Raw genomic sequence first — 12692 nt, 5'->3', positions numbered from 1 at the left:
GGAAGGGTGTCGGAGTGAACTCCATTCAATGTACAATGTGCGCTGAGTGGGTTCATCAAAAATGTAGTGGTCTGAGAGGGTCATTAACCAGTGTGGCAGCTACATTCAAATGTAAGGTGTGCACAGAGGGAGCTGCAGATGGAGGAAATGTTGAGTTGGATATTGGAGACGGCATGAAGCTGGAAGGTGTGAAAACATTTTGCTACCTCGGAGACATCCTGAATGGAGAAGGTGGATCAGACTCGGCAACGGTTGCTCGAGTGAGATGTGCATGGAAGAAGTTTCGGGAACTGAGTGGCGTGCTGATGAGGAGGTGAGTGTCGCTGAAGCTGAAGGGAAAGGTGTATGCTGCATGTGTGAGAAGTGTTGTGATTTATGGGAGCGAGACATGGGTAATGAACGTAGAGCAGCAACGAAGGCTGGAAAGGGTGGAAATGCGAATGGTTCGATGGATGTGCGGAGTATCGTTGAGAGAGAGGAAGACAAATGATGAATTGCGAAAGATGATGGGAATATTGCCTGTGATTGATGCTGTGAAGAGGAACAGGTTGAGATGGTTTGGTCATGTGTTGAGGAAGGATGAAAGTGACTGGTTGAGAAGAGTGATGGAAATGAATGTAGAAGGAAGTAGAGGACGGGGAAGACCGAGAAAGACTTGGCTAAAGATGGTGGAAGAAGAAATGCGGGCAAGGGGGTTAACAAGGAGAGATGCAGAAAATAGGGCGAAATGGAGAAGATTGTCATGGGGACCGCAAGGCTAACCCCCGCTCTAGCAGGGAAAACGGCCTTTAAATGCATGTTGTTGTTGTTGTATAATCTATGCCAAGATACTAATGTGACATAATAGGGTGCATGGATGATATGGGTATATGGGCTATAATAGTATCGTGTTCAGTTGGCGATGGTATTTTTGTTCAGAATGAACGTGCGGGGCGAGACTTTGCACTCCACGAATGCCGTTATCGTCTTTACATGTTTTTATTTTTGCAGTGATCAAAAGCTAATTGGAGAGCACATGCACGGCATACATTGGTGAACATCAGTGTACTTTTACATTTAAATTGCAAGGACATTATTAGACAATGGACAAACACATTGTTACATGGGGTTTGAACTTGGGTTCCCCGCATCATGAGCTGGACATCGGATGGTAATATAAGTGGGGCAACCCAATAATCTTGTCACATTATCATGGAGGTTTGGTTTACCCATGCTGAGCAATTTGTCAATGTTTCTTCTTCTCTTAAGGATTGGTGTTGCTTGCAAGCTTCCACTTCATGATGACATTCACAACTGTTTATTTAGGGATTGCTGGGACAGCTAAAATCATTGTGTTTGAGGTGCTAACTCTCTGATACCTGATTTATCATTCCTCAATGGAACTTGGTTAACTTCTTCCTCTGGGACATGATGCTTTGAATCTGAGCAATGAGACTTCCATGATTATCTATATAATAATACTGTAAGGACTCGACTTTGTTATCCCTTTTACGCCGCACCCAGTGACCCGATGCCCACGGCACTAATGGATTTACGATCTACGAACCGCGCTCTTTGTTTATCACGTACAGCCATACTCGAAAAATCTGAATTAGCCGACGTTGGGGCCCAAAAGCATCCGATTAACTGCCGATACGACGCCATCTTACGACGCTATCGTATTGGCGTCTGCTGGGCGAAGGCGACGTGAGCCGTCCGCTGATTGGACAGTCGAGTGGTGTGAACATGGGTGGTGTGAACCAAATGGTCTTTTTATTCCCTTGAACATTTTAAATTAGGATATATAAGGAAACGTCTTTGTCGTCATTTTAATAAAGTGAAATGGAGTGACGTTGTGATACTCGGGGTGCGTTGCATAAATCCTCGTAACTCAGAGAGGTGTAGCAGGTGGCGAGACGTAAGGAAGCTTAAAGATAACGGGCTGAAAACAGACGAACGATATGTCAATCTCTTTCTACACCGAACGGAAATAAAAGTATGAGAGCGGGGAGGCATGGCCTGAGCACTTCGAGCAGAGAGGACTGATTGGACTTAACTTAAAGAGAAAAAATTGGAGCTTAACGGAAGAAGAAGATCCCATGAGCGCTCCCCTATGCCATCCATAATGGTACACTCTATCCATACACCACATCCTCCCTTCCGTGGATGTTCCACGGGTTTCACGTCTTTATCGTCATTTTAATAAAGTTAAATGGAGTGACGTTGCGATACTCGGGGTGCGTTGCATAAATCCTCGTAACTCAGAGAGGTGTAGCAGGTGGCGAGACGTAAGGAAGCTTAAAGATAACGAGCTGAAAACAGACGAACGATATGTCAATCTTTTTCTACACCGAACGGAAATGAAAGTATGCGAGCGGGAAGGCATGGCCTGAGCACTTCGAGCAGAGAGGACTGATTGGACTTAACTTAAAGAGAAAAAATTGGAGCTTAACGGAAGAAGAAGATCCCATGAGCGCTCCCCTATGCCATCCCTAATGGTACACTCTATCCACACACCACATCCTCCCTTCCGTGGATGTTCCACGGGTTTCGGCTAGTCCATATAATAATAGCGTAAGGACTCGACTTTGTTATCCCTTTTACACCGCACCCAGTGACCCGATGCCCACGGCACTAATGGATTTACGATCTACGAACCGCGCTCTTTGTTTATTACGTACAGACATACTCGAAAAATCGGAATTAGCCGACGTTGGGGCCCAAAAGCATCCGATTAACTGCCCATACGACGCCATCTTATTGGCGTCTGCTGGGTGAAGGCGAAGCAAGCCGTCCGCTGATTGGACAGTCGAAGGCGACAGCAAGCCGTCCACTGAGTGGACAATCCCAGGGTGGTGCTATGCCGATTCCTATTACGAATCCATTCATTTTTCAAAAGTATATCGTAGCATTGTCATTTAAGTAGATTGCAATAAATACGTTGTTCATATACGCACTCTTCATTCTCATATTTCTTCCTAACTCTTACTCGGACAAGCAAATCCCCTATGCCATCCTATAATGCCTAATGGTGCACTCTATCCATACACCACATCCTCCCTTCCGTGGATGTTCCACAGGTTTCGGCTAGTTTATACTATTTCTGTTGATGATATACCATGTTGTGTGAATCATAAGCATGTGCAGTCAATATTATTACTTCGGCTACCTTTTATGGAGAGGGGAGGAGTGGAGGTAGAGTAGGTTTCTCATACTTTTTGTTTGTAGTGCAGGTGTCCAAACGTATTTATATATTATCTAGATATCATGACGTGTTCTATCTCCTTACTCCTTGCAATGACGATTAGTCATCTAAACTTTTGCTGCGTTGCTGGTCTATCAATTGAATTTATGAAATGGACTATGTATTTTATTCTATGGCACTGATTTTTTCCCCCTCCTCCCCCAAAGCTAAAATCCAATTCACTTTAACTGGGAAATATAGTTTTTGTTTATTTGTCAACACAGGGTTACTCATTATTTTGTGATAATGTCTTCTACAGGTGTTTGCAGGGAAAGCAGTCCATGTCACGGTTGGCATTTTTCGCTCTTTTTAAGCTCTGTGCACCGCATCACGGCTCTGAAGAAGAGGTGCATTTGCTGGCTTTTAACCTTGGTGCCTGGTTGCTTGCGTAGTTGGTGACTGCTGCAAATACTTTTTTCTGATCTTATTTTGTTTGCAAGTAGTATCAATTAATTAGTGATATTTTGATAATTACAGTTTGTCAGATTTGTTATTGAACCCTCAATCTAGGACCACTAACCTCTGCCGTTTTGCATTGGCTCAGTTAAGTGATTATTTGTATACTTTTAACCTATTTGTTTTCTTTCAGGTACTGCGAATGATCTTTCAGCACTTGCTGAGTCGTATCCTCATGGTGGGTGACAAAAAGGGGGGAGGTACGACTCAGGCTACAATACCCCAGCATCAGAGGATATCTCGTGACCATGCCCTGCGATTTGTAAGGTGTGCATTTGTTTTTCTCAAGTGTGTTTTAATAGGGTACCACATGCCTTTTAGACTGTGATTATTCTTAAGGCTTATTCTGTGCGGACAAACAAAAACAGACAAACAAACGGAATCAAATGCAATGGTCATGTCAGGTAAAAATGTGATACTTGAGAACAGCTGGAGGGATTTAAATCAAACTTTGTACAAGTTTTATAATGATGTAATAATTTGGTCATAGGCATATTGATCGACATCACGACGTCAGAGTGCTATTTCAATTTTCAAAGGAGTTATGCGCTTTACTGAAATATAACAATGTGTCAGCAATGCTTAGTTTGGCGCATGTGTTTGTTGGAGACGGCGTGAAGCTGGAAGGTCTGAAAACATTTTGCTACCTCGGAGACATGCTGAATGGAGAAGGTGGATCAGACTCGGCAACGGTTGCTAGAGTGAGATGTGCATGGAAGAAGTTTCGGGAATTGAGTGGCGTGCTGATGATGAGGGGAGTGTCGTTGAAGCTGAAGGGAAAGGTGTATGCTGCATGTGTGAGAAGTGTTATGATTTATGGGAGCGAGACATTGGTAATGAACGTAGAGCAGCAACGAAGGCTGGAAAGGGTGGAAATGCAAATGGTTCGATGGATGTGCGGAGTATCGTTGAGAGAGAGGAAGACAAATGATGAATGAATTGAAAATTTGACCTTTGTGACCTTGAAATGTCAAAACGAACGTTACTGACCTTGAAATGAGATAGAAAATAATGTATAATCAGTTATGAGGTTAGTTAGCTACACAATACCGAAAATTCACTTCGATTCCGACAACTTTGAAAATTTGACCTTTGTGACCTTCAAAGGTCAAAGGTCGAAGATTCGGAATTTGTTGGAAAACTTGTATTTCATGATTTATGTGATAATATAAGATCATGTACGACATTTCACCCTATCAGGAAGCGAACAATGTAATAAAACCATCAAAAATGACTTTTCTAAATTTTGTGACCTTGTGACCTTGACCTTGGGGCGAAAATGAAAAATCGAGCTCCGTGGGGCTAGACACATGACATTGGCCTAACCAAATACCGAAACCCCTGTCAGATTCCACCAAACCTCTCGGAGAGATGTAGCTTGAAATCGATTACCCCCTAAAAAGACATCTTTTTCGGGCGTGGCTCCGCCCACAATGGGCGCAATCCGCCCACTCTAGGCAGGACACAACTCGATCATGATATCAACCTCACACCCAAGTTTCATCAAGATCAGATGATATCATTGGGTAGTTATGCTGCGGACAGACAGACACACAGACACACACCCATGACAAATATAGTGGTCACTGTTTGACAACTCTTGAACCAAAGAAATTATAGTTATGATGGCATACAGTTTTTGTCTTTATTTTGTGATGGTGACGTCAAAAAGACATCACTTATAGGGACTAGCAGAGTACCCACCCTAGGGGCGATCTTGTTCTAAGCAAGCAACACGTTGTTCTGACACATACCATTATTTGGGTGATGTGTCGGCAACTTGGCAGCTCACTGAATCACTCCCTTACAGAGAGAATTTGCGACCCCCTCCTCTCCAACCCCCAAGACCACCAGCAAAGATAAAAACACCCCTATACACTAACTGGGTTCATGCTGATTCTATATAGCAAGTCTGGATGTAATTGGGCCAGAACTATAGGAGCAATAGTCGAGACAAACAAACAAACAAACAAACGAAATATGTCGTGCATAGCAGAATACTTGCAAAATCCCTTTAAATATGTTGTTGGCCTATGATGACCTCAAAAATAAATGGTGGTTGAATTCAGTGACCTGGTATGCAAATCCTCTTCAAATTTCAAGTCAATCGGATGAAAATTGAGGATTTTAGAAATTTGCTCTTGCCCTACGTTGTTGACCTTTTGGCGTATGTTGATTTCAAAAATAGTTCATGGTTGAATTCAGTGACCATATATGCAAATCCTCTTCAAGTCAATGGGATGAAAATTGAGGATTTTAGAAATTTGACAAAGATTGTGACCTTTGGCCTATGTTGGCCTTTTGATCTTTTGACCCCAAAAACAATAGGCTTCTTGCTTATGACCAACACTACCATTTGGTGAAGTTGCGTGAAGATCGGTTGAAAATTGTGACCTGTAGGCGACTGACATACAAACAGACAGACAGAATAACACACAAGACCAACCAATATACAGACTTGGCATTTAATGTGGAATTTTTTTTTTTTCTTGACTTGGGTTTACTTTCTGAACTCGGTATATCAATCTGGTGAGTTTCTTTTATGCTTCGGTGATTTCTTTGTTAAAAGAACAATGTCACTGATTGTCTGTCGCAGCAAGAAGTCAATAACAGGATTATATCACAGGTGGCGTGACAAAATGTACGGACAGGTACATTTGACGATTGGCTTCACAATCGGGTATATAATGCCTAAGTCACACATAGGCGGATTTGTCGGCGACTACTGGCGACTGGAAAAATCGCCACCACCCGCCGACAATCGTAATGAAACCGTAATGGACGGTCTTCTGTAGTCATGGTTATCCTCCCCAGGTCGGCTGCAGTCGGCAAGAGCCGCAAAGGGGCCAAATATTTTTTTAAATGTTTAAAAACGGCGCGCTCAGTCGTCCTCGAAAAAAATCCGCCATGCTGTCGTGATGGAACCGCCATGCTGTCGTCGGTATCCGTAATAAGACCATAAAGCGGCCGCAACCCAGTCGCTCATAGTCTTCCGCAATCGCCCCAGCATCGCCCCACCAGCTAGCACGGCAGAGATGCGAATGCCATACGGCCTTCCTGCGGAATCTTCCCGACTACGGGCCGACACTGTTGCGGCTGCATATCGACTACAGAAGAACTGCCACGTCTCCCCTGCGGCTATGGGAGACTGACGACGACAGCAGTAGGATTATTGGCGGCCGGGTTACGGCCATTGACGACAGAGATACGACTGCCTGGCGACTGCATTACGACATACCACGATTTTCAGGCCAGGTATAAATAGGGGTGGACATTTCAGCTCACTGCAGTATGTTCTATGGTCAAGGTCTACCAAGGGTCTCTCTACCAACATCTATCATGGATGATGAACATAGGATGAAGCTGGTCCTTCTGAATGACTTGGCAACACTGGACCAAGATATTGCTGCGAATGACCTGCTGGCTCACGCTGAGGAGCAGCATCAAGAAAGAGGACAACGGAGGGAGAGAAGACATTGGGTGAGGCCGTGGCTCCTGCGACGACCAGGTCTAGGGCAGTATGAGCAGCTCATGGTAGAGCTCAGGGGCGAAGACGTGCAGGGCTACAAGAACTTCACCAGGATGGAGCCAGCCCTGTTTGACGAGCTGCTAGAGCGTCTCGGTCTTCGAATCGCCAAGCAGCTCACATTTTGGCGTGAACCAATAGAACCAGGTCTGAGACTGGCAATCACCCTGAGGTACCTTGCGACAGGGGATAGCTACATGTCCCTGCAGTACAACTTCTGAGTGGCCCACAACACCATCGGCCTCATTGTACGGGATGTCTGCCAGGCCATCGTCAATGAATACCTGGAGGAGGTCGTCAACACTCCCTCTACACCAGAAGAGTGGAAGACAGTTGCTGAGCAATTTGGACTGAGGTGGCAGATGCACCATGCCCTAGGAGCACTCGATGGCAAACACATCCGCATCAAAGCACGAAGAAGTCTGGGTCCGTTTTTTTCAACTACAAGAAGTTCTACTCCATAATCCTGATGGGGCTGGTTGATGCCAACTACCAGTTCATCTGGGTGAACATGGGAGTGAACGGATCGTCATCAGATGCCCAGATCTGGAATCAGTGCGATCTGAAGTTGGCTGTTGAAGATCACGCCATCGGCTTGCCAGAACCAGACCCTCTGCCTCATGATGCCCGAGACATGCCGTACTTCATCATCGGCGATGCGGCCTTTGCGCTGAAGACCTGGATGATGAAGCCATATGGCAGGAGGAACTTGGACCACCAGGAAAGGATCTTCAACTACCGCTTGTCTAGAGCAAGGCGCATCGTGGAAAACGCTTTTGGGATCCTATCCAACCGGTTCCGCTGTCTACTCACAACAATGGCCCAGACACCAGAGACAATCGATAGTATCATCCTGGCCACCGTTTGTCTCCACAACCTTATGCGTCTGCATTATCCAGCTCAGCAGAACGAGGTGATGGACCATGAAGACAATGATCACAACGTCATCCCAGGCTCCTGGAGGGAAGGTACGCAGCTGGCCGATATTGAAGAAGGGGGGGTTAGAGGGAACGTGCACACCCGTGTAGCCAAGGACCAGAGGAACTACCTCAAGACCTACTACAACTCCCCTGCCGGCTCCATTCCATGGCAAGACAGGATGGTGTGAGGGTCTCCGTGGAGTGAGGTCCTGTGGTGCCGACAAGGATATGGCTTTATTGTGTGGACATGGGACTTTTGGGAACCTAATTTTTTTTGGGGACTTTGGCCCTTTGGAAACTTAATTTATGGGACTTGGGACCAGTGGAAATAATGTGTTGGACTTTATTTCCATTCTCTCTCCCTGCAGAAAAGTTTGATTATTACATTACAATGATACATCTTTATTAGACTTTGTTATTGTACATCAAACATCTTTATGCTTCATGTCATACATCATTGAAATGAATAAAGGGAAATGTAAAAGAGAGAAATAAAGAAAAAAGAAAAAGAAAAAAAAAGAATGCAAATTTGTTCATATTCTATTTGTATTTATTTTATTTGTTTATATTAAATACAAATTTGTTCATAGCACAAGTATCCAATAATCAATAATCCTGACTGCCAGAGTCATCATCATCGTCAGCTGGTGGCAGGTTCGGTGTCGACATCCCCACAGTGTCCGCGGCAAAACTCCCGAGGAGCCTTGACAAACCCGGGAATGCCGAGATGTTCGACAGTGGTGTGATGTTCTCTGCACCACCCGGAGACTGTGGCACTGTGGTGGCTACTGGAGCACCAAAGGTGGGAGTGGTGCTGTCCCAAACAAGCTGTGACGTCAAAGGTGTAGCAGGGTAGATCGCGGTGATCGCTGGTGGGGGTAGAGGTGCCATCATGGTCTGCTGTGGTGGGACAACACTCATCTGTGGCATCTGCTGTGCTGTGACTGGCATCTGTGCTGGCATCTGCTGCTGCACCATCACCTGTGGCTGATGATGAAGGCGCTGCGAGGCATCACTGTACCTGATCATCAAGCTAATACTGTCCCTCATGAAGTCGCTCCAGATGCTCTCGTGGATCGATGGCAGCAGAGTAGTGATCCACCGACCCCAGGCAACACGTGGACATGTCGGGACGGCGGCCTCCCGCAGATGGGCCCGGATCTCCTGCTGCAACTCGGCTGATGTGCGAGCCCTCTCCTCCAGTCTAGTCACAGTGGAGTCATCACTGTGGCGCTTCCTCTTCGTGGTAGCGGGGGCCTGGGGGGTGGTCTGGGGCTGCGATGACGGGAGTGGAGTGCTAGCCCGAGACGAGGGATCCTCGACAATCGTCTCCAAGATGTCATCGTCAGCAAGAGGAGCAAGGGGAGCAGACACCGGAGCAGCAGGCACAGGCACAGCATATGGGACCTCAGGTGGTGGGAGCTGCGATGCAGCAATATTCCTCTTCAACTGCAATATAATGACGAAAAACATATTAATATAAAACATACGACACATATAAACATATAAATATTGTCATCCCTTAAAATTTAGCTCTTTCTCATACGCTCATAAATAGCTCATAAATAGCAAATGTAAATTTAGCTCTTTCACGAGCCTCGATTCAGTATACAAAAAAAAAAAAAAAAAAAAAAAAAATCCCTCTATTTCCATGAGACTTCCACATTGCTAAACGTGTGTTGTTGGTGATCATCAGTACTGTAGTTAGGCAAAAAATGTACTGCACTGTACTGACAGACATACACAGTACTGTACTGAGAAACGTACTAACGCACTGTACTGTACAGAGAAGAGGAATAATTTTAAATAAAATTACTTACAGTAGCACCAGCCTTCTTACTTTGCCGCACCACATGCTTCCCCAGGAACGCAAACCTCTCCAGAGTCCACTTCTCGCGGTCGGTGTGGACCTTGGCACCGTCGCCGGACCTGCCCTGTGTCGACAGCTTACTGAACTTGGTATGCTGGGACTTGAGCCACTGTTTGAGATCATTCACTGAAAGAGAAGAAAACAAATTGCATCCTGTTAGTAAAGAATAAAAGTGTGTAATTGATGAAGAACAATGCACTGGACTGTACTGTTCAAAGACAAATACATAAGTAGCTGTCGTCGTCTTCAATGTGAATGTAGTATTTCAAACAGAATGGAAGCAATGGTGCGTCATTGTTGAGAATTGATTAATGAATGGAAAATTAAATACTTACCAACATCTACTTACCCTGTATTGGAATAAATAAGCATAAAAATGGACTTACCACTTCTACCGATCTCGCTGGCCTTCGCCACCCACAAGGCCTGCTTCTTGGCCTTCTCCCTGAAGGACGTCATCGACTTGTCATAGAACAAGGGGTTCTGTAACAACCACTCCACCATGTCATACTCCTGTTCCTCTGTCAGGATGACAGTATCCTTGGCGGGCTTCTTCGCCACCTTGGTCACGGGGGCCACCTCTTCAACGTCCTCGATGTCTGCCGCCTTTGACCCAGAGGCCTCAGCCGCTATGGCCTCTGGGTCAAAGACGACCTCTTCTGGTGCTACAGCTGGCAGATCTGGTACGGTGTCCTCATCTCTCTGTGGAGCCTTGGTAGGCCTCCCCATCTTTCCACGTTTAGCAGGCATGCTGTACCCTGTCGACGAGCAAAGAGCGTTGTGTGAATCGTCTCCAATCGCCGGGCGGTCTTATTGCAGTCTTGCGGACGTCGGAGTAAACCGCCATCCGGCCCCAATGCAGTCGCCGCGATCCGCCATCGGTCGTAATCTAGCCGCCAGACTGTCGCCACGCTGCCGCCGTGCATCCGCAATGCAGTCGTCGTCGATCTTCAACAGTCGCCATCCCACTCGGGGCGAGGTCGGTGCTTCGTCGCAATGCAGTCGCAATGTGGCCGCCTGCAGTCGCCATACTGCCGCCTGACCATATTTGACCGCCCGAAATCGCCAGTAGTTGCCGAAAAATCTTGATCGCCGGCAGTCGCCAGTAGTCGCCAAAATATCCGCCTATGTGTGATTTAGGCTCCTTGCGTTCTGTATTAGTGGAAAACGACTGCTGCACGTCTACAAAAGTTATTGCCGCTTCCCCTGGAGATGGTCCGTCAACTCGACAATGCTGCTTGTCATTTAGTGGTGGCTTTACGAAATTCCGGCATGAAATAGCGTGCTATTGCTTGGCAGTATGGCATCACTCAAGGTCAGGTGTCAAATATCCTGAAACGAAATGCTCAGAGGGGTGTCCCTACTCCAATACCGAGGCCAGGACGTCCCCGCAGAACCACAAGGAGGGATGATCGCCAGCTGCACCGGTTAGTCCGCAATGGCCGTACCAAGTCAGCTAATCGGCTTAGGGCTGAGTGGCAGCAACTGACAAATGTGCCTGTATCCAGAAGGCTAGTCAACCAACGACTGGTTCAAGCAGGCTATCGTGTCAGGTGTCCCCTGAGAAAGCCACGTCTGACCAGACAACACCGCCAGCGCCGATTGCAGTGGGCCAGAGAGCACCGTCAATGGCAGCCAGGACACTGGAATCACGTGATCTTCAGTGACGAGTCTCGATTTCTGGTCTATCGTCAAGATGGCCGCGTCCGAGTGCGCAGACAAGTGCATGAAGCCTACAACGAAGATTGTATAGTGCCAAGAGTCCAAGCTGGAGGTGGTGGGGTGACCGTTTGGGCTGCTTTTCATGCAGGGGGCAAACCTGACCTGGTTGTTCTGAATGGAAACCTGAACCAGTTCAAGCGCAGGGCCATTCTGGAAGAAACATTGCTTCAATTTGTTCGTGCAGCCTTTCGAGGAAACTTTGTCTTCCAAGATGACAATGCACGGCCTCATCGTGCTCGCATGATCCAACACTTTCTTGCTGATCGTGGTGTAGAGCATATGGAGTGGCCTGCCATGTCCCCCGATATGAATCCGATAGAGAACTTGTGGGCATAATTAACGCGTCAAATCGACAACTTGGACCAGCAGCCTGCCTCTGCGCGTGAATTGCAGCAGGCTATTGTAACTGCATGGCAAGCGATTCCTGTCCAAACCTCGGCAAATCTCGTGAACAGCATGCCTCAACCGTGTACGTGCTCTCCTGAATGCTCGTGGGGGTTACACGAAGTACTGAACTGTAATTTTACTGTCTGTAATCCCAGTCGTAATTTAACTTTTGTTTTTGTTAAAAATTTTTTTGGCTAATGTGCAAAATAAAGCGATACTTCTGGAAAACGCACAGAAGTTTAACACAGTACTGTTCGTGAATTGAGTTCGATATCAGTTGACATCACTTTCAAGGATCAATTTATTTGCTTCGAAATGTCAAATGTGGTTTTTGTTTCTTTTAAAGGTCACATTAACAAAATCTAGAATAATTTCAACATAATTCAAATGAACTTTTGGTTCTAAGTCATCTTGAAAAGTAAGTTCACCCCCACAAAAAAAATATTCCATATTAAATGCCAAGCCTGTACTTGAAAAATCTTCGATTTTCGCAAGTAACAAGCGCCATTCCGTTAATTATCTGTGGCTCAGTGTTTGTCAGACAACTAATTATTTTGCCCACTGTTTCAAGCATTCTTTATGGTTTAT

The 12692-nt window shown here is 46.0% G+C and overlaps 1 protein-coding gene across 3 annotated transcripts in view; it reads left to right on the top strand.

Annotated features, from left to right (window-relative positions):
• The window catches only part of NCAPD3 (non-SMC condensin II complex subunit D3), a 181100-nt gene that overhangs the window by 29259 nt on the left and 139149 nt on the right, over window positions 1-12692 (top strand). For all 3 annotated transcript variants that reach the window (XM_068110014.2, XM_068110012.2, XM_068110015.2), the window contains 2 exons: window positions 3483-3570; window positions 3813-3946. In XM_068110014.2, coding sequence (XP_067966115.2) covers window positions 3483-3570; window positions 3813-3946 — 222 coding nt within the window. The remainder of the gene's footprint in view (window positions 1-3482; window positions 3571-3812; window positions 3947-12692) is intronic.

The sequence above is a fragment of the Myxine glutinosa genome, chromosome 3 (assembly GCF_964187855.1).
Source record: "Myxine glutinosa chromosome 3, kmMyxGlut1.1, whole genome shotgun sequence".
In the NCBI taxonomy this organism is placed as follows: domain Eukaryota; kingdom Metazoa; phylum Chordata; class Myxini; order Myxiniformes; family Myxinidae; genus Myxine; species Myxine glutinosa.
This window is presented reverse-complemented; position numbering and strand designations above follow the sequence as displayed.